Source organism: Ranitomeya imitator, chromosome 5, assembly GCF_032444005.1.
Source record: "Ranitomeya imitator isolate aRanImi1 chromosome 5, aRanImi1.pri, whole genome shotgun sequence".
Classification (NCBI taxonomy): domain Eukaryota; kingdom Metazoa; phylum Chordata; class Amphibia; order Anura; family Dendrobatidae; genus Ranitomeya; species Ranitomeya imitator.
Window position 1 is genome coordinate 682,207,887 of NC_091286.1, and position 27,481 is coordinate 682,235,367.

Consider the following 27,481-nt stretch of genomic DNA (forward strand, 5'->3'; position numbering starts at 1 on the left):
CTAGTTGATATTTTGCCAAGTAAAAATCTTTTAGAGCAACACTAAAAGTATCCAGATTGTTAGGTTTCATTTTTTTGTCACCTAAAATGACCTCCTTCATCTCCATTCCTCAGTACAGCGTGGCATCTACTTCCGCCAGAAGGTCACACCGGGACACGGTGGTAAACCAAACATGTGAAACGCGCTGTGCACATACTGTGTGCTCACATAACGCCTCGTCAATAGCAAAGTGTTCCTCCAGAAATAATATCCTCTGCTCCAGCAGCCAGAAATACGAGGACGGCTGATGCTTGGTGTAAGCCTGCTGTGCCGTGTGGTGCAGCGAGCGGTGGGGTGTGGAAATAAACCTCCACTGATCCCATGAGCCACATAAATCCGCAATCATCAGATTTTCGCGTTACTGGTATTTTAAAACATTTGAGAACTTTTTTCTCCCCCCATATCATTTTTATAAAAAAAAAAACCTAAACAGTGAACACTTAACATTTTTTATTAAACACATTCCTGCTATGTTACAACCAAACAATGAAAAAAAAATACATCCATGTCCCATTTACAAAAATAGTGATTATAATCATCATCACACTCATTGGTCGTTGTTGCTGTAGGGAATCAAGTCCTGAACCCCGGAGATGGATCGGCACAAGCTCTTGGCATGTTTTACTATTTACAACATCACTAACTATGGGCGAACATGAACTTATGGAGATAAAATGCAAAGCAAATGCCCGATACAATATGTTCATTAGGTTTGTACGTTTTTCACTGTTTGTTTTTTTTACATATACATCAGTTGGTTCATAAATAATCACGTATCAGAAATAAATGGAATATATGTAGGACAAAAAAAAAAAAACTGCGGGGGAGCGCAGGCACTCGGAGTCGCCACCTGGGGGCGCGCAGGCACTCGGAGGCGCCACTCGGGGGAGCGCAGGCACTCGGAGCCGCCACTCGGGGGAGCGCAGGCACTCGGAGCGCGCAGGCACTCGGAGCTGCCACCTGGGGGCGCGCAGGCACTAGGAGCCGCCACTCGGGGGCGCGCAGGCACTCGGAGCCGCCACTCGGGGGAGCGCAAGCACTCGGGGCGCGCAGGCACTCGGAGCCGCCACCTGGGGGCGCGCAGGCACTCGGAGCTGCCACCCGGGGGCACGCAGACACACGGAGTTGCCACTCGGGTGAGCGCAGGCACTCGGAGGCATCACCCGGGGGAGCGCAGGCACTCCAAGGCACCACCCGGGGGCGCGCAGGCACATGGAGTTGCCACTCGGGTCTGGTGCTGTGACTGCTATAAAGCCGAACATCGGATCAATAAAGGATAAAACAAAGAAACGTTTTTCAATACCGGATCATTCACTTTGAATGGTCATTTATATGTAATGGGAACTCATGAAATAGTTGAATTGTGCATTAAAAAAAAAAAATGCAACTTAAATCTAGCACATGAAGCCGCTGCATGGATCAATTTTTCATGCTCATAGCAAAAAGCCTCAAGTGTGTATCAGTCAAGAGCTAAAAGGGTTTTCTAAAAAAGCAAATTTATAACAAGTCAAAATAAAATAAAAAAATAATAAAAAAAAAAAAAAAACACATGCCACACATGACTCTTCCCTCTTAAAGAAAAAGTTTTTTGAAAAAAACTTATTTTTTGGTTGGGGAGAAAAAAAAAAATTATATATATGTTTTTGAGCAGGGCTAGAACCAAAACCAGTGGGACCCCAATATGGATTTTAATGGAGATGTTTGGTTAACTCCGTTCTTGGGGTCCATTCGTTGGGTCATTTTGGCCACTGACCTGTTTCTTGCCCCCATTGTTTTGACTAGCAACAAACTACATACCTACTCATGTTACAGTTTAGCACCTGGTTTCCGCAACTCGGCAGAACGTAACCTGCAGCCACCCAACAGTTGTACAAGAAGTCTACCAAGGGGATAGAATTTAGGATGCGACAACTGAAGGAGGTGCAAGTCCGATAACCCTACACTGACCCCAAAAATCCACATCTTCAAGTAATAAAACATGGTTCCGTACACTGGCCTCACGGGAAGACTTATGATGAAGAATTTTAAAGATTTCCTCCATGAACTGGATGACTACAAGTGGTAACAGTAGATGTTGAGAGTCATGAACACTTGTATCGGCATCGTACACCAGATGGTAGGACAGACACAATGACGCATTGAGAAATAAGGTTTCCCCAAGATTAAATCAGCTGGCCTGGGCAGCAAGACGTTCAGGGTTCAAGTAGCCCAGCATGGCGGTGACCAGTTCTGGCAAGTCGTATTCGTGTTTCCAGCCCCAGTCATTGCGAGCGTTGCTGTCGTCAAAGTTCATCGGCCAACTATCAGCTGAGAGACAAGGAGGAAATATTAGAGCTGGAGATCCACTAGGTTATGGCTTCTAGGTACAAGGCTTTCAGTCTTTGGAGTTATACCCTTCTACAAAGACCACCCTCATTAGGTCACAACAAGTTGGAGACCAGTGGTCTAGACAACGTACTCACCAATGGCCTGTCGGATCGCATCCATATTGTACACGACCTCCAATTCAGGCAGGTGTTTCCGCACTTCTTGGGCCAACTCTTCGGGGCTGAAGCTCATGGCATTGATGTTGTATGTCCTCATGGTGAGGGACTCCGCCGGTGCCTCCAGCACCTCCATCGTTGCCCTCAGACAGTCATCAATGTACATCATTGGCAGACGAGTGTCCGGTTTCAAGTTACAGACAAATCGACCGGTTTTCATGGCATCGTGGAATATCTGGACCGCATAGTCTACATGGAGAAAAATACACATGGATGAGGTCTCGCTACTGGATTGAGATCACCTCCAAGTTTTCCAATCTTTCACACTCATCAAGTGGGTTTAAATTACCCTACTAATGACCAGAGAGTCCTTTGGTGAGGAAAGATTGAGCCTATAAGGGTCCAGCAGAAACCACCAGACACCAGCAGGACAAAGATTGATTTTGTGAAGAAAAACTACTCTTCTTAAAAGAGTTGACCCCACTGCCACATGATGAATGCAAAGATCAGAAGTCAAGATAAAAGTTAAGATGATCCATACTTAAAGTGTAAAGACACTTTCAGAAAATTCACAACTCAAGTTTTGAAGGGTGGGAGGTACAGAGACCACAACTGATAGCAGACAGGAAAGCTCTGGATCACACAGTCAGTAACTGATCTTCTCGGGAAGGCATGGATAGCAGATGATGAGCTTATAGGCTTTACACTGAACCAGTCTACGATCGGAAAGAACCACCGTTATGGCTGAACCCTTCTACGCCTATTCAGCGATCTCCACCAATCAAAACCTGCCAACATGTCTATATAATATGTCAAACGTCCTCTGGATTACACTACAGCATTGACTATTCTTAGATCAGTCATTACCCGTCGTTCCTCCTCCAGGTTGGGAATCAGCAGAAATTATGCCAGGATAGCGGAGACATCGGAAGTCCAAGCCATACCGGTAGTGATAGTACTGTTGGATTAAAAAAAAAGAAAAAAAAAAAAAAAGTCATCCCCGTCCAGTATGGACTTCAATCACCTCTTCTTGGCCTGAGTCACAGTCTTTGCTCTAAGCTGGACTTATTTTTTTTTAGACGGGGTTCTTCCCTGGATTAACAGGTTTATGCTAACATTAGAAATCTGCCAAATCAGCAGAAAGATGGTCGACACGGAGGAAGGTGAAAATCGACACTTTCCCCGGCCTGAAAATATGGTGCCAGTTCCATCTGAGCATCACCAGAGAGATTTCACAAGATGGACTGCCGGCCAGACTTGAATTGATGCCCGTGCAATCAATGGGAAGTCATCGTACCGGGGGGGGGGGGGGGGGGGGAAAATCGGCATGACCTTCACGAACGTAAATGAGTAATCAACAGTTTACCGTCACTGGTGACAATCTATGTAATTAGAGATGACCTATTAGGGAAAGAGGTTATCAGGGCCATGGCCTCAGGCGGCAAGTTCAGGCGTCCATCACCTTAGTGACCTTTCAAGTGCTGAAGGTTTGTTTCATCTTGGAATCATCCCGAGATTTAAGGTGACGTGTTGATTAATTAACAATGCCATCAACGCGTTCTCAGGATTGGCCAAAAGCGACGCTGTACGTGAAGGAATCTAAATAGGCCTTATTGGGGTCCCATGGACAGGAATGTGATATACCGATTTTATTTGGGAAGAAAGCCCCCATTAAGCTTCTTTACCCCGTGTTTCATAACCTCAAACTTGCCGAGGGCACAGAGTTGGCTCGGAGAGAGCATACATCAAGTGTAGGTGCCATTCACCAGCCATAGATCTAACATGGTGGATATTGGTGAAGATCTCTTAGAGGCACTCACACTGACCAGAGTCTTTTGCGATACGGTAGGAATTTGGCTGGGTCTGGCAATATCTCCAGGACTTTTTAACAAAAATATTCCAAACCATTACCTCTACGAGAAGAGACCTCCATGATAGATTCCTTGTGCATGGATTTAAAAAAAAAAAAGCAACATGGGCAAAATACCATTTGCCCCTTTAAAATAAAGCAAGGTTTCTTACCTCTCCCATTAACTCCGCATGGACTTTCGAGACCCCATAGATGGTCCTCGGCCTCTGAATACAGAGGTCAGGAGTTGGGTTTCTTGGCGAGGTTGGTCCAAATGCCCCAATGGTGCTGGGCACAAACAGACGTAGCCCATGCTCCGCAGCTATGTCCAGGATATTGTGCAGACCTGAGGACAGGACGACTTTACATTAGCCCCATCTATGCAGGGAGGCTACGTCCCTAAATTCGGGACCGACTTCTGCACCCATCTTACCCGTTATATTGACCGCTCGGGCCAAAGGAACGTTTGCTTCACCGACTGCACTGAGCAGGGCGCTGTAGTGTATCAACCAGGTGATCCGATTGTTCACCACAATCTCACGGAGATTTTTGTAGTCCAATATATCGGAATAAATGAAAGGTCCTAAAAAAAGAAAAAAAAAAAAAAGGTACATTTCAGCCCCGATCTTCAGTGGATTCAGGAAAATATCTAAGGTGATTAGTGGGCACTGTAATAGAGGGGGCAATCTCTTAATTTAAGCCCCCTTTAAATTACCCAGAGCAACTGAAAACTATGTGGCATTTAATCAGGAAGCAACATGTGGCAAAAAGAATAAGCGGACAATTAAATCTGGTAGTGCTGAGCCCAAAAGGGAAGGCCAAGTATTAAAAATGTTAAGATAGAAAAAATGGAAAAGGAGCCACGCTTTATTCGACTGAGTGACAGCTGTTTCGCGTAAACTAGGCTTCTTCTGGAAGAAGAAGAACTAGAAGAAGCCTAGTTTACGCGAAACGGCCATCACTCATTCATTCCCTATGTATTCATTCCTCATATAACAATGGATTAAAGGAATGAATGAGTGACAGCAGTTTCACGTAAACCATGCTTTTTCTGAAAGAAGAGCAGCTGCCAGAAGAAGCCTAGTTTATGCGAAACAGCCATCACTCATTCATTCCTTATGTATTCATTCCGGATATAACAACGGATTAAAGGGATGAATGAGTGACAGCTGTTTCGCATAAACTATGCTTTTTCTGGAAGAAGAGCCGCCAGAAGAAGCCTAGTTTATGCGAAACAGCTATCACTCATTCATTCCCTATGTATTCATTCCCTATGTATTCATTCCTGATATAACAACGGATTAAAGGAATGAATGAGTGACAGCTGTTTCGCATAAACTATGCTTTTTCTGGAAGAAGAGCCGCCAGAAGAAGCCTGGTTTATGCGAAACAGCCATCACGCATTCATTCCCCATGTATTCACTCCTTTTCCAATTTTTCTCTTGCAATTTTTATTTTCAGAGACCCTCCTAACAAAAAGGGATTATGCAAAGCTGGCCATCCTGTAATACCAACCCATGATCCATTTGTGCTCCACACGGTTCTGTACTGAACAGCTTTTATTATATTCTTACACAAATGATGGACACTTACCACTATGAAAAACATTGTCCGGAGGTTTTCGGATGTCGGAGAGGATCACATTGCTTTTGCCAAAACGTTTCCTGTGACCAAAAAAAGAAAAGCTCAGCTACTGACTGAGACTGCAATACAAGAAATGCATCATCGCCTATGGTACTATTTTAAGTCACAGGGACTTTAAAGAGGATTGCAAAAAATTAAAAACGTGATTTCTCTAAACATTGGAGCACCAGCACCGTCTACAGGTTATGTCTGGTATTGCAGCTCAGCCCTATTAACTTTCAGCTGCAATACCACATATAGCCTGATGACAGGTGTGGCGCTGTCTCATAACCCCTTTCTGCCATCAGACGTACTATTGCGTCCATGGGGGGTGGGCCCTACTTCCCAAGGACGCAATAGTACGTCATATGCGATCGGCAGCGCTCACGGGGGGAGCGGCGCCGATCGCGGCCGGGTGTCAGCTGCCTATCGCAGCTGACATCCGGCACTATGTGCCAGGAGCGGTCACGGACCGCTCCCGGCACATTAACCCCCGGCACACCGCGATCAAAGATGATCGCGATGTGCCGGCGGTGCAGGGAAGCATCGCGCAGGGAGGGGGGCTCCCTGCGGGCTTCCCTGAGCCCCCCGCAGCAACGCGATGTAATCGCGTTGCTGCGAGGGTCTTGCCGCCCTCCCTCCCTGCTCCAGGTCCCGGATCCAAGATGGCCGCGGATCCGGGTCCTGCAGGGAGGGAGGTGGCTTCACAGAGCCTGCTCAGAGCAGGCACTGTGAAGCCTGCACTGCTGCATGTCAGATCAGTGATCTGACAGAGTGCTGTGCAAACTGTCAGATCACTGATCTGTGATGTCCCCCCCTGGGACAAAGTAAAAAAGTAAAAAAAAAAATTTCCAAATGTGTAAAAAAAATTAAAAAAAAATATTCCTAAATAATGAAAAAAAAAAAAAAATATTCCCATAAATACATTTCTTCATCTAAATAAAAAAACAAAAAAACAATAAAAGTACACATATTTAGTATCGCCGCGTCCGTATCGACTCGCCCTATAAAACTGGCACACTAGTTAACCCCTTCAGTAAACACCGTAAGAAAAAAAAAAAAAAAACGAGGCAAAAAACGACGCTTTATTATCATACCGCCGAACAAAAAGTGGAATAACACGTGATCAAAAAGACAGATATAAATAACCATGGTACCGCTGAAAGCGTCATCTTGTCCCGCAAAAAACGAGCCACCATACAGCATCATCAGCAAAAAAATGAAAAAGTTATAGTCCTGAGAATAAAGCGATGCCAAAATAATTATTTTTTCTATAAAATAGTTTTTATCGTATAAAAGCGCCAAAACATAAAAAAATGATATAAATGAGGTGTCGCTGTAATCGTACTGACCCGAAGAATAAAACTGCTTTATCAATTTTACCAAACGCGGAACGGTATAAACGCCTCCCCCAAAAGAAATTCATGAATAGCTGGTTTTTGGTCATTCTGTCTCACAAAAATCGGAATAAAAAGCGATCAAAAAATGTCACGTGCCCGAAAATGTTACCAATAAAAACATCAACTCGTCGCGCAAAAAACAAGACCTCACATGACTGTGTGGACCAAAATATGGAAAAATTATAGCTCTCAAAATGTGGTAACGCAAAAAATATTTTTTGCAATAAAAAGCGTCTTTCAGTGTGTGACGGCTGCCAATCATAAAAATCCGCTAAAAAACCCGCTATAAAAGTAAATCAAACCCCCCTTCATCACCCCCTTAGTTAGGGAAAAATAAAAAAATGTATTTATTTCCATTTTCCCATTAGGGCTAGGGTTAGGGCTAGGGTTAGGGTTAGGGCTAGGGTTAGGGCTAGGGCTAGGGTTAGGGCTAGGGTTAGGGCTAGGGTTAGGGTTAGGGCTAGGGTTAGGGTTAGGGTTAGGGCTAGGGTTAGGGCTAGGGTTAGGGCTAGGGTTAGGGCTAGGGTTAGGGCTAGGGTTAGGGCTAGGGTTAGGGTTAGGGCTAGGGTTAGGGTTAGGGCTAGGGCTAGGGTTAGGGCTACAGTTAGGGTTGGGGCTAAAGTTACAGTTAGGGTTTAGATTACATTTACAGTTGGGAATAGGGTTGGGATTAGGGTTAGGGGTGTGTCAGGGTTAGAGGTGTGGTTAGGGTTACCGTTGGAATTAGGGTTAGGGGAGTGTTTGGATTAGGGTTTCAGTTATAATTGGGGGGTTTCCACTGTTTAGGCACATCAGGGGCTCTCCAAAAGCGACATGGCGTCCGATCTCAATTCCAGCCAATTCTGCGTTGAAAAAGTAAAACAGTGCTTCTTTCCTTCCGAGCTCCCCCGTGTGCCCAAACAGGGGTTTACCCCAACATATGGGGTATCAGCGTACTCAGGACAAATAGGACAACAACTGTTGGGGTCCAATTTCTCCTGTTAGCCTAGGGAAAATACAAAACTGGGGGCTAAAAAATAATTTTTGTGGGAAAAAAAAGATTTTTTATTTTTACGGCTCTGCGTTATAAACTGTAGTGAAACACTTGGGGTTCAAAGTTCTCACAACACATCTAGATAAGTTCCCGGGGGGGTCTAGTTTCCAATATGGGGTCACTTGTGGGGGGTTTCTACTGTTTAGGTACATTAGGGGCTCTGCAAACGCAATGTGACGCCTGCAGACCATTCCATCTAAGTCTGCATTCAAATGGCACTCCTTCCCTTCCGAGCCCTCCCATGCGCCCAAACAGTGGTTTCCCCCCACATATGGGGTATCAGCGCACTCAGGACAAATTGGACAACACATTTTTGGGTCCAATTTCTCCCGTTACCCTCGGGAAAATACAAAACTGGGGGCTAAAAAATAATTTTTGTGGGAAAAAAATTTTGTTTTATTTTTACGGCTCTCCATTATAAACCTCTGTGAAGCCCTTGGTGGGTCAAAGCGCTCACCACACATCTAGATAAGTTCCTTAGGGGGTATACTTTCCAAAATGGTGTCACTTGTGGGGGGTTTCTACTGTTTAGGTACATTAGGGGCTCTGCAAACGCACTGTGACGCCTGCAGACCATTCCATCTAAGTCTGCATTCAAATGGCACTCCTTCCCTTCCGAGCCCTCCCATGCGCCCAAACAGTGGTTTCCCCCCACATATGGGGTATCAGCGCACTCAGGACAAATTGGACAACACATTTTTGGGTCCAATTTCTCCTGTTACCCTCGGGAAAATACAAAACTGGGGGCTAAAAAATAATTTTTGTGGGAAAAAAATTTTGTTTTATTTTTACGGCTCTCCATTATAAACCTCTGTGAAGCCCTTGGTGGGTCAAAGCGCTCACCACACATCTAGATAAGTTCCTTAGGGGGTCTACTTTCCAAAATGGTGTCACTTGTGAGTGGTTTCTACTATTTAGGTACATTAGGGGCTCTGCAAACGCAACATGGCGTCTCATCTCAATTCCTGTCAATTTTGCATTGAAAAGTCAAACGGCGCTCCTTCCTTTCCGAGCTCTCCCATCCGCCCAAACAGTGGTTTACCCCCACATATGGGGTATCAGCGCACTCAGGACAAATTGTACAACAACTTTTGGGGTCCAATTTCTTCTCTTACCCTTGGAAAAATAAAAAATTGGGGGCGAAAAGATAATTTTTGTGAAAAAATATGATTTTTTTATTTTTACGGTTCTGCATTATAAACTTCTGTGAAGCACTGGGTGGGTCAAAGTGCTCACCACACCTCTAGATAAGTTCCTTAGGGGGTCTACTTTCCAAAATGGTGTCACTTGTGGGGGGTTTCAATGTTTAGGCACATCAGGGGCTCTCCAAACGAAACATGGCGTCCCATCTCAATTCCAGTCAATTTTGCATTGAAAAGTCAAATGGCGCTCCTTCGCTTCCGAGCTGTGCCATGCGCCCAAACAGTGGTTTACCCCCACATGTGGGGTATTGGCGTACTCAGGACAAATTGTACAACAATGATTGCGGTCCATTTTCTCCTGTTACCCTTGGTAAAATAAAACAAATTGGAGCTGAATTAAATTTTTTGTGAAAAAAAGTTAAATGTTCATTTTTATTTAAACATTCAAAAAATTCCTGTGAAGCACCAGAAGGGTTAATAAACTTCTTGAATGTGGTTTTAAGCACCTTGAGGGGTGTAGTTTTTAGAATGGTGTCACACTTGGGTATTTTCTATCATATAGACCCCTCAAAATGACTTCAAATGAGATGTGGTCCCTAAAAAAAAATGGTGTTGTAGAAATGAGAAATTGCTGGTCAACTTTTCACCCTTATAACTCCCTAACAAAAAAAAATTTTGGTTCCAAAATTGTGCTGATGTAAAGTAGACATGTGGGAAATGTTACTTATTAAGTATTTTGTGTGACATATCTCTGTGATTTAATTGCATAAAAATTCAAAGTTGGAAAATTGCGAAATTTTCATAATTTTCGCCAAATTTCCGTTTTTTTCACAAATAAACGCAGGTACTATCAAAGAATTTTTACCATTGTCATGAAGTACAATATGTCACGAGAAAACAATGTCAGATTCACTGGGATCCGTTGAAGCGTTCCAGAGTTATAACCTCATAAAGGGACAGTGGTCAGAATTGTAAAAATTGGCCCGGTCATTAACGTGCAAACCACCCTTGGGGGTAAAGGGGTTAAAAAAAAAAAAAAATTTGCGATTTTTTTTTTTTTGATCTTGGACTTTTGGGAAACCCTTAAGATTTCTCTCACCAGTTCAGACTAAAAATGATGCCACGTAGGGCTGGTCTCCGAATGTTCTAAAATGTGCGGAGCTATAAACCAGCCTATAATTATGGCATCGCTGTAAACCCAATTGGCTGCCATATAATGCAGGGCGGCAGCGGCCGGACTACAATGATCGTACCTCAGTAGTTTAGCAAGTCCAACTCCCAGTTGACCTAATCCTCCTGTAAAAAAAAACAAAACAAAAAACAAGCATTAAATATTTGAACCCCACCCCCAATGGATTTTAGACGTATGACCCAAGATGGCACAAAACAGCACAGACAATCAAAAGGCAACTGAAAAGGAATGGCAGGAGACAATCAATTGGAAAAAAAAAAATAGTGTTGGAGAGAGAAAAGATATATTAGAGAGGAAAGTGAATTTGTCAGTAGGTTTTTGCTATATATTCTGACAGCAGCATAATGTAGAGGCAGAGATCCTAATTCCAGCGATGTGTCACTTACTGTGCTGCGTTTTGAACTTTCAATATAAAACAGTGTTTGATCAGCAATAGATTATCACTGCAGGACTAGGCGTTTCGTGGATCCTGGTCCAACCACGCCCCTAACACTGTACACAGAAAACAGCCAATGAGTGTTGTGGGCGGGGTTATACACAGCTCAGTATTCCGAGCTTTGCTACATTTACAGCAGAAAACACTGTGGCTATAACAACTGCTGCATTCAGTAAAATAAGTGACATCACTGGAATCAGGGTCTCTGCTCCTACATCATGCTGCAGTCAGATTTCCTTTAGTCTGCAGGTAAATAACTAACAACTTGTTGTTTTACTGGAACAGCAGCGCCTACAGGGAGAAAATGATCAAAGTGCCAGGGGCTGACTACAGCCGTGCTCACAGTATAGGGAGCCAGGAAGAATTTTGATACTATTTACTTGCAGATTAAACTTAGATATACAGGTACACTGAGCAGGTTCCTTAAAAAAAATGCAACAACAAGAGACAGAAGACTGCAATATGTTAAAGCAGGAATGATTCAAAACAAAAAATGAAGAGGTTAACATTTTCTTTTTTTTTTGGGGGGGGGGAGGAGAAAAAAAAAGAAAAGGCAAAAGTGGTCAATACAGTATGCAAGTAAAAGGCAGGGGGGGACAATAAGGAGAAAGGCAGGGGGAGACAATAAGGAGAAAGGCAGGGGGAGACAATAAGGAGAAAAGCAGGGGGAGACAATAAGGAGAAAGGCAGAGGGAGACAATAAGGAGAAAGGCAGGGGGAGACAATAAGGAGAAAGGCAGGGGGAGGACAATAAGGAGAAAGGCAGAGGGAGACAATAAGGAGAAAGGCAGGGGGAGACAATAAGGAGAAAGGCAGGGGGAGACAATAAGGAGAAAGGCAGGGGGAGACAATAAGGAGAAAGGCAGGGGGAGGACAATAAGGAGAAAGGCAGAGGGAGACAATAAGGAGAAAGGCAGGGGGAGACAATAAGGAGAAAGGCAGGGGGAGGACAATAAGGAGAAAGGCAGAGGGAGACAATAAGGAGAAAGGCAGAGGGAGACAATAAGGAGAAAGGCAGAGGGAGACAATAAGGAGAAAGGCAGGGGGAGGACAATAAGGAGAAAGGCAGAGGAGACAATAAGGAGAAAGGCAGGGGGAGACAATAAGGAGAAAGGCAGGGGGAGGACAATAAGGAGAAAAGCAGGGGGAGACAATAAGGAGAAAGGCAGAGGGAGACAATAAGGAGAAAGGCAGGGGGAGACAATAAGGAGAAAGGCAGGGGGAGACAATAAGGAGAAAGGCAGGGGGAGGACAATAAGGAGAAAGGCAGAGGGAGACAATAAGGAGAAAGGCAGGGGGAGACAATAAGGAGAAAGGCAGGGGGAGGACAATAAGGAGAAAGGCAGAGGGAGACAATAAGGAGAAAGGCAGAGGGAGACAATAAGGAGAAAGGCAGAGGGAGACAATAAGGAGAAAGGCAGGGGGAGGACAATAAGGAGAAAGGCAGAGGAGACAATAAGGAGAAAGGTGGGGGGACAAAAAGGAGAAAGGCAGGGGGGGACAAAAAGGAGAGACAAGTGAAACATGCAGATGCAGAGAAGAAGGACAGGAGACGTGATGAGGATGAGGCACCTTACCAGTGATCAGCACCCGAGGGTGGTCAGCCTCCGAGAAGGACACAGAGTGGAAGCTGGCATCGGATGTCACCTGCCGGGGTGAAAAGCCAATGAAGCGGACAGAGTTGACAGTCTGACATCCGCACACAGGGCTCCGCAGCACCTGCTTCACCGTCCTCGTTAACGTCCGCACGACAGGCATCTCTGGAAGAGAGGAAAGAGACAGACACAAGGGGTTAATGGCACGAGGAACGGTTTTATGTTTAACACAAGTGTTTAGGATCTGGACCTGAAGATGATCTGATATCAGAGGCCTCTAATTTGGGGGTCCCCCCACTTCATTTTAGCAGCGGTGATGATGCACGTTATATTTGCAGGATGGGAGTATACATGGTATGTGCGGAATGCATGCACTTGGCAGCCGAATAGTTAATGTGCTAATTAGGAAGCTCCTCTCTCGGTCTCAGCTTGCTAGCCTGGCAATTGGAAAGTGGACACGTAGGGGCATTACCTAATCCCCAAGCAGCCCACAAAGACCCATTTCACGGTCCTTGCACCATCAGCTCAAACATGAAAGTGCCCTTTTTATGTCTTCTGGACAGCTGGCAATCCTGCAGTGCATTACACGGGCTGGTTTGGGTTCTCAGCTGTTCTAGAACTACAGGTGCCAGCATGACCTACAAGCCGTCACTATGTTAGGAGTACTTATTCTGTTTACTGTGGGAACCCGGGACGCGGAGCGAGAGAATCACGCGCTACAGATTTAGGTTTACAAGTAGTAATAAACAAAATGAAACATTCTACAACTTTCATTTTATAAAGCCCCGCTTGTCGTCAGTGAATAGAAATTGAAAATCTGTACAGACCCCAAATATCTCACAGGGAAGAGCTGCTACAAGGAACACAGATCACTCTCCGCCCAGGTTGGCTTGTTACAATGTATCAATCGGTGCAACTAAACTGTCAGACTGGATACAATTGTACCAAATACTCAGCTGTGAGATGTATTCGCTCTGCAGGATTAGTTTGCTACAATGTATCAGTGCAGCCAAAATGGAACAAGAGGGTCCAGACTGGATACAATTGTACCAAATACTCAGCTGTGAGAAGAAGGATTCGCTGGGTGTAAACAGGAAGGGTTCCATTCACCGACAAGAAGGAAGAAGAGAATCTAAGTTTCAGAATTTCTTCTTTCCGTTTTTTTTTTTGCGCAAGACCGGAAACCTTTAGAATTAGACAACAATTATATAGTAATAAGTGACACATCCTGGATGTGATTACTAGGAGTTTCCAGGGTATGGATGATCGGGCAACTGAATCTTCTAGATGGCTAGTAAAATTTATAGATCCCACACGAAAGTTCCACGTCAATCATCTCAGATCTAAGAAAACAAATTCCAAGAAGACCCCCGTGACTCCATAGGGCTTTCTAGGAATAGACCATGGATGGTCTCTGTGACAGCAGGGTCTATAAGAGGAACGTGTCCCAGCTATTTCTGTACAGGAAGAACTATAGGAGGAGCAATGTTAAAGGGCAACTCCATCTGCGTCAATGGGACCAGCACACGTCCATACCCAAAAGCAACAACCAGCTACTTCCATAGGAGCCAGGAGCGGGACCATGACTGCACATCATTGCAGGAAATCCTTAGTAAATGTAGCAGAGCTGAGTCTGCAGTCTTGTACATCAACCATTCTGTATTTTAAGGCTGGAAGAGATGTAGGTGTGAACGCGCCCTACACCCCCCCCCAAAAAAACGCACTCCAGAAAGTAGAGATTTGCAAATAACCTGGCGAACAGCCCCTTATATCTCAGGGGTGGGATAAGTAAGTTTGAGGTTCTGTGCAGCCCCAAATTAGGTTGCAGCAGTAATTAAAGGGACGGATCACTACATTCCAAGTATCCGAGCAGGCTTAGATACACATTGCATTGTCATACAATAGAAGACGAAAAATAAAAAGTGACGTGCAAGAAGTAAAGGCTGCAGCACAGTCCTCCTCTTACCTCACTGGTGTCTGCTGCCTCCCCAGATGAGCAGGTCGGCCTTTTATAGGACACATCCTCTAAATGTGACCAATGGGGAGAGGAGAGGGGGTAGGAGTTGTCCCCCACGTCACTAGAGCAGGGTGGAGAGGAGAGGAGCCGCACATCACAACCATCAGCTGATGACTCCTGTGACACCCGGGGCCCCTGAATCATCTGGGATCCAGGGGCGGACATAAGAAAAGTCAATAAATACATTGGGGTCACAGCTCATAGGTGTAATCACACAGGGGCATATTGCCCAACATTAAAGCCACACGGAGAGGGACATATTGTGGCACTTACTCATTTCGGCCATATTAACCCCCAAAGTGGTTACATTCTCAATAATACCCTGTTCATAGCCCCCATAAAAGTATGATGCCAACAAAAATGCCCCCAAACACAGCATGATACCCCACATATGCAATAAGATGACCCCAGTCCCCCCATGCACAGCAAAATGACCCCACAGTCCCCCCCCCCAGCACAGCATGATACCCCCCATACATGCAATAAGATGACCCCAGTCCCCTCATGCACAGTATGATACCCCCACATGTACAGTAAGATGACCCCACAGTCCCCCCCAAGCACAGCATGATATCCCCCACACGTACAGTAAGATGACCCCACAGTCCCCCCACCCCCCATGCACAGTATGATACCCCCCACAAGTACAGTAAGATGACCCCCCACACGTACAGAAGGATGACCCCACAGTCCCTCCATGAACAGTATGATACCCCCCCACACGTACAGCAAGATGACCCCATAGTCCCACCATGGACAGGATGATACTCCCCACACGTACATTAAGATGACCCCACAGTGCCCTCATGCCCAGTATGATACCCCCACACGTACAGTAAGATGACCCCACAGACCCCCCATGCACAGTATAATACTCCCCACACATACGGTAAGATCACCCCACAGTCCCCCCCCTCAAGCACAGTAAGATGACCCCACAGTCCTCCCCATACACAGTATGACACCCCACACACGTACAGTAAGATGACCCCGCAGACCCCCCATGCACAGTACGATACCCCCCACACATACAGTAAGATGACCCCACAGTCCCCCCCCAAGCACAGCATGATACCCCCCATACATGTAATAAGATGACTCCAGTCCCCCATGCACAACATGATACCCCCCACATGTACAGTAAGATGACCCCACAATCCCCCCCATGCACAGTAGGATACCCCCCACATGTACAGTAAGATGACCCCACAATCCCCCCCATGCACAGTATGATACCCCCCACACGTACAGCAAGATGACCCCACATTCCCCCTATGGACAGGATGATACTCCCCACACGTACAGTAAGATGACCCCACAGTACCCCCATGCCCAGAATGATACCCCCACACGTACAGTAAGATGACCCCACAGACCCCCCCATGCACAGTATGATACTCCCCACACATACAGTAAGATGACCCCACTGCCCCCCAAGCACAGTATGATACCCCCACACATACAATAAGATGACCCCACAGACCCCCCATGCACAGTATGATACCCCCACACATACAATAAGATGACCCCACACACCCCCCATGCACAGTATGATACCCCCACACGTACAGTAAGATGACCCCACAGACCCCCCATGCACAGTATGATACTCCCCACACATATAGTATGACCCCAGTCCCCCAAGCCCAGTAGGATACCCCCCACATGTACAGTAAGATGACCCCACAGACCCCCATACACAGTATGATACTCCCCACACATACAGTAAGATGACCCCACAGTCCTCACCATGCACAGTATGATACCCCCACATGTACAGTAAGATGACCCCACAGTCCTCACCATGCACAGTATGATACCCCCACATGTACAGTAAGATGACCCCACAGTCCTCCCCATGCACAGTATGATACCCCCACATGTACAGTAAGATGACCCCACAGTCCTCCCCATGCACAGTATGATACCCCCACATGTACAGTAAGATGACCCCACAGTCCTCCCCATGCACAGTATGATACCCCCACATGTACAGTAAGATGACCCCACAGACCCCTCATGCACAGTATGATGGCCCCTACAGTCCGCTGTGCTGAGACATCAGAGCTGAGATGCACAGGGAGATTGATGGAACGAGGAGCTGACTGCTTAAAACTGTATTTGCATCCATGTCGGGCCCCCCAGGCTAATGGGCCCCATAGAGGCCATAGTCTGCCACTATTAGGTGTTGCATTGGTTCTTGTGCTGGCAGTAGGCCATCAGTGTTGGTCCTGGACAACCCCTTTAACTATGGAACTGCAAGTACCTGTATGTTACACCAGCTTAGCACAAATCCTATAATTACTTAATTACTCCACTGGCTTATTGGGAGACAATAGGACTATAATGAAATGAGCCGGTGGATATAGGTGGAAGGCGGCAGATAAGGGGGGAATTTATAAAGAATGAAGTTCTATTCACCTAATGAAAGGTGTGACAAAATCTAGAGTAACTGGAGTTTTAGGGATTTTTCACTATCTTGCAGGGACTCTACATGGCTGCAGATCCGGAGTATGGATGCCATATGTATTCTACTGTATCTGTTCTCCAGTGTGTGCACACGCACAAGCTAAGGCATGGTGGAGGTCTCCGTGACCAGACCCCACTGATCTGCCAACATGTACAGTGCCTTCAAAATAGAAAACACCATGCTTTATAATAAATATTGGAAGTCTTGTCATAGGACTCAGCATTGTTTTTTTTTGTTTGTTTTTTTAAAATCACAGCCAAACTTCTATATTTTCATAAGATTTTACAGTAGCTATAATCTGCTGAATGACAATGTCTGAATTAAGCCCTGGAAAACAGTAGGAATACGCTACACAACATTTCCTTACAAGCAACTTTTCAGATAACGCCGTCTGCGATTTCTGACCATTATAAGATTTTTATTCTGCATTTTTCACCAATTCTCCCCTTTGTAGGTTGCATCTATCATTTTCAATTTTCTCTGAGCTAGTGGGGTGGAGACCAGCTACTCCTATATACAGTACGAAAACATAGGGGGATTCCTGCTCTCCTGACTGTATGTAGCTCATGTTCAGAAGCAGCAAGGAGGACATTATACAGAAGGACTGAGCAGTGTAGCTGTGCATCCAGATCTGGGGTGAAATAACCTTTACTAGAAAGTTCTCTGCCTCACCGTTCCTCTCCTCTTCATAGAGCTCAATAGCATCTACAATCTGATCCCTCCTTGAGCTGGAAGTCCATTCATGGATTTATTTTTGATAGATCGAATGGCGAGTTCAAGGAGAGAAGAAGTGGCTCAAAAGGGAAGTGGCTCAAAAGCGGAGAAAGGATATTTCCCTGATAAGATTGATTACAAAGAGTTGAAGGTGCATTTTCATTGAAATATCACACTCGATAACTAGCAAAACGTTCCTTCGTTGGGAGAAATAATATTTTCTGCTGCACAAAAGATTATGGTTCTCGGCAGCGCGTCATCCTGTGTAAACAGGACTCACGTCACCAAGAACAATGGTAACTTATGTGTACTGATCGATCAGATCCATATATATATATATATATATATATATATATATATATATATATATATATATATATGTATATATGTATATATCTATATATACACTGTTAAATGGAAACCCTGCGCTGTCTGCAGCCTCCGTACTCTAGGTGGATGAATATTTCTCAGTGGTCCATTTCACGACCGGTGGGGAGCGCACAGGATCCGTCCTGCAGGAAACTCAAGTGTCTGCTAAATGACCAAAAAATAAAAAATAAAAATAAATAAATATAATAGGAGAAGAAAGTTTAGAGCTTGCGCTCCATAAGGAAAGCGTGTTCCCACCACTCCTAGAACAGTCTGCATTCCAGAAACTTGAATATAATTAACCTGTAATAACCTGGCAGATTAAAGGTTTCGAAGCAAAGACGGGAGAGACAACCAGATAAACAGGAATGTGCGGAGGAAGAGGAAGACTCTGTTCACACATGGCATCTTTGCTGCATTTTGTAATGCAAATTTTTAAGTGCTGCGCTTTCCATTACCAGCAAAGTCTAGGAGATGTCAGAAATCTCATGCGCACATATTGGGGTTTTTTTTTTCCCTGACCAATTTGAAAAACTGCTGCATTTTTGCAAAGCGCAACATTTCACTTCTTTTAGCGTTTTCTCATCCATAGGAACACTCAGCAGTTTTTGCTGCGCTTTTTTTTTGGTGCAAAAACGTAAGGCTTTTTGGGGGCCACTAAAAACTTTAGCAACGCAAGAGACAATAAAAACAGCAAAAAAAAAAAAAAAATGCAGCAAAACCTGTTTTTTTGTAAACAGCTTCTTAAGTGCCATGAGAGCGGAAAAAAAAAAACGCAGTAAAACCGCAATATGTGAACATAGCCATAAACTTCTAGGAAACCTCCAAGCTGCTGTTGACTGAGCTTAATATAATGCACCCAATTCATCATTGCATTTCCACCAGTTTTTCGGCGTGAATCCTTCTCAATCAGTGACGATTTGTTACATATTTAAACAATTTGCCCCTTTTTTTTAAAACTTTTTTTTTTTTTTTTTTTTTAACACCAAGTTGTCTTTTGTGCTTTACTTTGTTTTTTATTAATTTTTATGTCCCTGTGGCTTTTCCAGATGTTTCATGAAATAAGTTTTTTTTTTTTTAAAATCTCAAAATGTGGCGCAACTCCACTCCAGACCTCCCACCACCAATGCACGAAATTTATTTACACTAGTTATTTTGCAACATTTTGTGAACGGGTGACTTTTGGGGTTGAAAAGTTGCAAAACCGGTTAAAGACTGAAAAAAAAAATGTTTTCATTTTTTGGGCTGTGTGTAAAAATGTATGAATAGTGCGCACCATATTGATGAAACTGGCGCTAAAAAAAAAAAAAAACTTGCAAAATGATGAATTGGGCCATGTGTGTCTATTTAGTGGATTATCATCAACTTCCTTTCCGGAAACCTTTGTCAAGCTGCTTTTGACGGAGCCATTAGATGTGGGTAGACCGTGACGTCATGACGCACTATCGCCCAACGTTAGGCAGGACTAGGGGGCAAATAACTGGACCAGTGCAAGCAGTTACCACCAAAATGGCATCTACATTGCACTTGATCCTATCAGGTCCCTTTTCCGAAGTGTGCATGGTCATTTCTGCTTCCTGAAGACCACCATCAAGCTACTGTTGACTGATCATCTAATATTACTCAGTGCCCCAGATTAGCATGTTACCCACTGATAGTCCTGCACAGTACACGATCTACGTTAGTGTTTTTATGATCTTTAAAAACTATGAACCCAGCCCTCTGCTTGCTTCCAGGAAACCATCATCAGGCTGCTGTTGACTGATCTCTTTGTGTGTGTCTGATTAGTGCATCAACATATAATCCCACCTATCCGGAGGGAATGGTCTACATCAGTTCCTTTATGATTATTACAATAGTGCACCAAGCCTTCTACTCCTTCCAATAACCATCATCAGGCTGCTGTTGCCAGATCTTAATATCACTATATGTCTCTGTCAGGAAATAGGAAAAAGTTCTGATTACTTCAATTACACATACAGAGCTCTCAGCTGCAGTTTCCTGTGCCTGCCAGCAGAAGGCTGGAATTGTAAGCCACTCTTTCTCCATCCCCCCCCACCCCTTCCTGTATAGTTGAAATGGGAGACCAGTGTGTCAGCCTGAAGAATTTTTATGGCTTGATGCTGCAAAAAACAAACTCCTTAGGCTATGTTCACACTTTGCGGATTCCACTGCGGATTTTTCCGCAGCAGAATTCCAAAATCCGCAGTGAAAACCCGGTGCAGTTTTTACTGCGGATTTATCGCGGTTTTTACTGCGTTTTCTTCTGCGGATTTTCATCTGCAGTTTTCTATTGGAGCAGGTGAAAATCCGCAGAAAAGAAGTGACATGCTGCGGAATGTAATCCGCAGCGTTTCCGCGCGGATTTTTCTGCAGCATGTGCACAGCGCTTTTTGTTTCCCATAGGTTTACATTGTAATGTAAACTCATGGGAAACTGCTGCGGATCCGCAGCGGTCAAATCCACTGTGGATCCGCAGCAAAATCCGCAAAGTGTGAACATAGCCTTAAACTTCTCATTCCACTCTCCCACCTGATACTGGCTAAAACTGGTACAGCAAGCATGGGATTCTATTGTTCTTTTAAGGTTATGTATATTGGTATCGATCCGGGCTACAGATATAAGGATTATATATTCCAGATGTCAATCAAGAGATCTATAGCTCACTGAAATCGCTAGGAGCTAAACCCAACGAGTTGCAAGGAATGGATTTCTCCGTAAGCGGTCATGTAACTACGCCGTGTTTACACTTAAAAGAACCCTCCCAATGTGGTGCACATCCTGATCATTGTCTCGTTCGTATACGAGGTTCATACAGCGAGCTATGTATAAAAATGGTTTGTCCTAGCTCTAAGAAAGGGGAGGATTCAGGCTCTGAGTGAGGTCACCACAGGGGTAATGCCTTGGTTTTAGACTGGGGAATAAGTGAGTGAAGCAGCAGTCTTCAGTGTCTTTTGTCCGGGGCCTAGCTGCAAGACAAATGTGTGATATGCATCTAGATGTAGGCCCCTCCTCCACAGCACACGGTCAGCCATGAGATGATATGATATGAACAAAATGTAAGTGTTTTTTGAACTTTAATCCCATTTTATTTGTAACTGTACATACACTACTTGTCTACTTTTATAATACCTTTTCATATTTCTGTAAACACTGCCTACCTTTTTTGGAGTAAAATATAAAATTACTAGCTTTGTCTCTCCTTGCTCTATAACAAACGGTCACGTCCTCTGAAGTGAATTACGCTACTAATCTGCTTTGGCTCTGGAACAGTTACTAAGTAAGAAATCGGAGCTGGTGGCAGTGGATTTGTCCTGTGCGTTTGGGAGGCTTTGTAGCAACTGGCGGCGTTGATAATTATTGCTCCTGCTTGAGTGTGAGTAGTTATATCGCTCTCGCTGCAGCGTGCCCATTAGCCAGTACAAAGTTTCAGCCTTGCATTCCTGTGCGCTGCGGATGGCAGCGTACTTCCTCCTTGCTTCCTCTGTGAAGCTCCAACCGCACACCTCAAATCGCCGCATGTGGAGACATCCGCATACATCGCATGTCCCTGCATACTCAATGTTAAACCTAGGTACGCAGGAAACGCAGGACGCAGCCGGGAGTAGGCGGAGCTTCACGGACGAAGCATGCTGCCGTCTGCAGCGCACAGGAACGCAAGTCGGAAACCAGCCTAAGGCAGCCTTTCTGACGACTAATTATCCTAGGTGCAGTTCCCTGACTGACCTGAGGTTATGGGGGGCGCCAGAGAGCTGCAAGTTCCAAACCAGAACTGGGAAGTGGGATATAGATAAATCTCCTTCAGAAAGAACCAGGGTCAACGAAACAACTCCGGTTCATGACAAATTAGTGTGAGTGGCGGGGATGATAAAGATATCTTCCCCAGGAATCGTGACAGTCTCCAATTTCTGCATTCTCTCGCTGACTGCACAGTATATCAGTTCTTTTATGAGAATGAATATATATATATATATATATATATATATATATATATAGTGCACCCAACCTTCTACTTACTGGATGCCTTTATCAGGCTGCTGTTGACTGATCTTCTATTTGTATGTGTCCGATTAGTGTAATAACATTATCCCACCTATCCAGAGTGCATGGTCTTCATCAGTTCAGGATTACTAAAAAAGTGAACCATCAGGCTGCTGTTTGAGCTTTTATGTGTCCAGTTCATGTATTATTATCCCACAGGGAGCACAGTCTTCATCAGTTTCTTTTAGGACCATTAAAAAGGGAACCCATCCATCGACTTTGGCACTGGACACATTCATCAGGCTGCTGTTGACTGATCTTTTATTCCTGTGTGTCAGACTAGGTTACTAACACCTTGTTCTACCTGTTCTTGCCTTTATTGTAAAAGCACGCATATAATTTCTATTAACCTCCTCCCTGCCCTCTAGAAACATGATAGTATTAGAATCTGTCACGTACCAGAAATAGAGGTCTTTATTTAGGAGAACGTGCTGGGATTTTATTAGCTGGCCTGCTTGTTGACTGCTAAAAAAGTGAATAGAAATATTACAAAACTGCGAGAATGTTCAGTTACTGATTATGTAGCGCAGGGTAAGGCCGGGTTCAGACCGGTCAGGTTTCATGGTAATGCCAACACTAACCAATGGAGACACAGACAGAAAATAGTTTTTTTTTTTTTTTTTTTTTTAACAAAGAATGTCAATAGCAACTAAATTTCCCAGGATCCGGATTATATATATATTCTATATTGTATGCGATCACATAGGACAAGCGAGCGGCCGCCTCAAACCGGTGACAGGACGACCAGATAAGACCGACTGCTACCTGCTGAAACCAAAAACAGGTCGCCCTGTGCCCCAGAGCCGGTGCGGCCCCTCCACACAACGTCACGCAAGACTCAAACATAGGGCCCAAATCACTATTGAAGTTACACCTGGGTATTGTTTTTTTTTTTTTTTTAAAGTTCGCCATTAAGGGCAGAATTTAGGGTTTCTACATATTTATGCTGAATCATTATTTCTAACTTAAAAAAAAAAGTTGCAAATACGTTTCACATTCCTACCCCCAGAAATTAGTTAAGCAATTTTTCTTTTTTTTTTTGTGCCATTTTGAAAAACTGGCAATTTTTTGTTCTAAAAAGCCACAAAATATGATTTGTGAATTGAAAAACATCCAAAATGAAAGAAAAATCTAATGCCTATTGGGTGTATGTATGCATGTATGTATGTATGTATATACACACACACACACACAGGGTGGGCCATTTATATGGATGGACCTAAATAAAATGGGAATGGTTGGTGATATCAACTTCCTGTTTGTGGCACATTAGTATATGGGAGGGGGGAACTTTTCAAGATTGGGTGGTGACCATGGCGGCCATTTTGAAGTCGGACATTTTGGATCCAACTTTATTTTTTTCAATGGGAAGAGGGTCATGTTCCTGTAGGAATGCTCGGACCTGACACCCATAATGTGGTGGAGCGCCATCTCGGGTGTCAGGTCCGAGCATTCCTATATGAACAGTTTCCTGGAAAGTGGATTGGTCGTCAGTCGTGGGCCAGTTGAATGGCCACCAAGGTCTCCCGATCTGACCCCCTTACACTTTTATCTTTGGGGTCATCTGAAGGCAATTGTCTATGCTGTGAAGATGCGAGATGTGCAGCATCTGAAACAACGGACACTGGAAGCCTGTGCGCGCATTTCTTCTGCGGTGTTGCCATCAGTGTGTCAAGAGCGGGAGAAGAGGGTTGCATTGACAATCCAACACAATGGGCAGCACTATAAACACATTGTATAAGAGGTCATAAACTTGGAAATAACTCATAAAGGAATAAAGTTATATTAAAACCAAGCACACCATCGTTTTTCTTGTAAAATTCTCAATACGTTTGATATGTCACATGAGATTATATATATATATATATTTATATACACACACATATACAGAGAGGGCCACTTGCAAATTTTAAAAAGTCAAATTATTGGAAAAAAAAAAAAATAGGGATCACGAAAAACTTGTACGCAAGTGTAATAATGAATGGAGCACATAGAGCCAGGCTTGTCATTCGCCGGATCGGCTTGGAGCTGGGAACTATAGGAGACATAACGCAGAGTCCTGAATTCACCGTGACAAACCCGGCTCTGCTACATCTCAGCACGGCATCAGCCCATAGACGCACAATTCCCAGCGGCCATAGGACACAATCCGATAAAGCAAAATTACCTATTTAAAAAAAGGTCTCCAACCTTCACATTTACTGGCACAATCCCATCCCCCACCATTTCTAAGACCTCTGCTTGCTGTCAGTGACTGGCAAGATTCTTGATTCCATCCAGAGGCAGAAAACCTGACAATTAATCTCCAGTGTAAGCAGTGATCAGGGGCCCTGGCTGCAGATCCGACCTGCACTGACACACTGTAACAAACCAGCACTAATACATCTGCTGATACCACAGCACAGCCCTCACCCAGGCCTGCACCTCCTCCATCTGCCCACATGGTGTGCACTGTTACATATCCAGCTGCTGCAAAGGGCACATGTAACCTCCCCTGAGCCGTGGCGCAGCATGCTTGGACTTGTAGTGCCACCTTACAGCACGATCACCTGTGACCCCGCACTGACGGTCTTACCTCTGCGATGCAGCCACAATCCGGTTAATCCCCCCACTGTCTATACGCCCCCGGCGATGAGAAGCCCCTCCACTGTTACATCACCTATCTGCCGGCACAAACCACGTGGACCTCAGCCCAGCAGAGCACGATGCTGCTGATTGGCTGAGCGGCGGAGGCGTTTCCCTGGTATCCTGGAGACAATAGAACGCCGCAGAGATCACGCCCACCACCGAACGTTTCAATGGAATGTGACGAATGAGGGGGAGGACGCCTGCGGAGGGGAGCGTCGGAGGTGTGTTGGTGTTGGCCAATAGGCGATACAGGGGCGGGGCTTAGTGTGACCGTGCGATTCATCGTCGTCTGGCGAGATTTTGTCGCAGGGCGTGAGCTACATATGGCGCAGAGCGAACCTTACAGGAAAAAAGCACGAGGGTCATTTTTTTTTTTGCAGGATTTTTTTTTTTTTTGGTACATGTGACTTTGAAAATCTCAAATTTATTTATGGAGTTGGGAATTAGAAAAAGTCAGTAAGGCAATGATTTATTTATTTTGAGGATTTTTTTGGGGGGATAAGGAAGGGGCAGTGTCAGCGGCGGACACGCACATTGGCCCTAGAGTAGAGCAGGCGGGAGTGTGCATTGTGAGGAGCCACTGGGCTGCACAGGGGCCACTATCTGTGAAGCCTAACGTGGAGCTTGTGGCCCCAATATAAAATCCCCGGCAGCCCCCCCACTATCACTGGTAATAGTAACAGTCTTTTCCCTGGGCCCCAGTCTCTAGGGCCCAGTGTCCTCCAACCCCTGCACCTGTTACAGTTCCGTCCCTGGGTGGGGGCTTTTCCTAAATCCTGTAGGGGGTTATTCTAATCTAAGGGGTCTTTGTTGACTCGTAAGTCCCTGGTTCTAGTCCTAGGGCCACTTTGGTCATCTGTGGCCCCTGGACTGGAGCCCTGTAAATCCCCGGCCTGCGGGGGTTCTTCTGAATCCTAGGCTTGTTGTAACATCATCGCTGTGGCCCCCCGCACACACGACATTGCAGGGGGACCCACTGATCAGATAAGGCGGGGGAGGGGGGTGCTGCAGGCAACCTTACCAGGGTCCTGATCATCTTTTTGTTCAACGTTTTTGTGTTCTTTTTCTATTTTGCTTTTTTTTTTTTTTTAAAGATATTTGTATACAGTTGACCTTCACGTGTGTTTAGTTCCATGCATTCGCCTGCAGCGGTGGTCACGGGCAGAAGAGGCCCCTGTACAAGGATAGTATGGGGGTCCTTTGCCAGCCAATAGCTCCTCGTAATGCTTTGGAGGTGATGGTGGCCCCCCGAACTCTTGGGCCCTTGCGCAGGTTGCACCTATGATATATCCTCCCGTTTGCCTGATTTGTACAGTACACACCGTGCAGTTTTTGTAACATTATTAATCGCTTTTTTGGTCCCTTTTCTCATCATGGAGAATGCACAGGTCACACTAGTGATATTCGGGCCCCCAGAGACCCCCGGCAGCCCAGAGGGGGCAGCAAGCCTGCACATGTGGCCACACGTGTCCCGTGCATACTGTCGGCGCTGCCTGTAGGAGCAGCGCATTAATCCCCTATACGTCACCTTCCAGCATTTCTAAGAACCCGCCAGCTGATTCCCCGAGCTGCTGGCAGCATTCTCAGAGCTGGCGTGGCCGGGTTACTGACTACACACACAGCAGATAGCAGCATGGCTGCCATTATTACCGCTACGTACGCATCCGATTAGCGATGCCCTGAGGTTTCTCCAGACCCATAAAGAATTGGAAACACATGGGAGGAAAGGGGTTAAAAGTAATGAAAGTTTGTACTCCCCTGTGCTGCCATCGCAGCTCTCCGACGGATCCTCCGTTGCCTCCCTCCAGTCGTTGATTCTGTTTTCGGATCTTCCGGCGCCGACTAAGCCTCCCCGCGATCGCGACATCAATGACGTACATCATGTCCGACATGACCACGCGAGGCTCAGTCAGCGCCGTAAGGTGCGGTGCAGGCCTAGGACAGGAGAGTGAACACTTTTATTATTTGTTTTTATCCTCTTACTGGCCCTCAAAAGAATAAAAAAAAAAAAATGGCGGCCGGTGAATCTTGAAACTTGCAGGAAATGCATACTTCCAGCCACAGCCCGACTAGAAGGTGCAGCCTTGTACGAAGGTATGGAGCGAGGCTGAGCCTACTAGTCTGGCTGTGGCCGGAAGTATGTATGACGCATACGAACCCGCCGCTCCCGACTCAGAAACCACCGAATCCCCGCAGCGCACAGATGTGTGTGCTGGGGGGATTCACACACTGCAGACTTATCAATTTAGACCGGACGACCCCTTAAACTGACCTGCAGTGACCGCAACATATCAATTTCTCTGCGGGTGCGATGAGTTGTACGTGCACATTTTCCCCATAGAATCACAGTAAAGGTGGAAAATTTGCAGGTAATAAAAAATTATATATAATAGGGCGTTTTTTCAGCTTCAGAAACGCAAACAAAAAAAAACACATTTAATCCACACATC

The 27,481-nt window shown here is 45.1% G+C and overlaps 1 protein-coding gene across 2 annotated transcripts; it reads right to left on the bottom strand.

The window, feature by feature from the left end:
- Window positions 1–1,632: 1,632 nt before the first annotated feature.
- On the bottom strand, window positions 1,633–25,087 carry LOC138638788 (L-threonine 3-dehydrogenase, mitochondrial-like). Of its 2 annotated transcripts, none has more exons than XM_069728379.1 (9): window positions 14,759–14,778; window positions 12,775–12,957; window positions 10,823–10,865; window positions 5,965–6,035; window positions 4,805–4,954; window positions 4,545–4,717; window positions 3,390–3,480; window positions 2,502–2,771; window positions 1,633–2,346 (listed from the first exon to the last, which is right to left on the bottom strand). In XM_069728379.1, exons 2-9 carry the CDS (start codon window positions 12,953–12,955, stop codon window positions 2,207–2,209), a joined length of 1,119 nt encoding a protein of 372 aa, XP_069584480.1. In that variant the 5' UTR covers window positions 12,956–12,957; window positions 14,759–14,778; the 3' UTR covers window positions 1,633–2,206. The 2 variants fall into 2 exon arrangements, with proteins under 2 accessions (XP_069584480.1, XP_069584479.1); XM_069728378.1 differs by lacking the exon at window positions 14,759–14,778 and adding an exon at window positions 24,979–25,087 and having other exon boundaries at window positions 2,069–2,346.
- Window positions 25,088–27,481: the final 2,394 nt, after the last annotated feature.

Excerpts from the sequence above, each read along its gene's own strand:
- LOC138638788 (XM_069728379.1), bottom strand. The coding sequence starts at position 12,955 with ATGCCTGTCGTGCGGACGTTAACGAGGACGGTGAAGCAGGTGCTGCGG. Across the intron at positions 2,772-3,389 it reads ACCTGGAGGAGGAACGACGG|ACTATGCGGTCCAGATATTC; the intron begins GTAATGACTGAT and ends TTCTCCATGTAG. Across the intron at positions 2,347-2,501 it reads TGCGATCCGACAGGCCATTG|CTGATAGTTGGCCGATGAAC; the intron begins GTGAGTACGTTG and ends CTTGTCTCTCAG.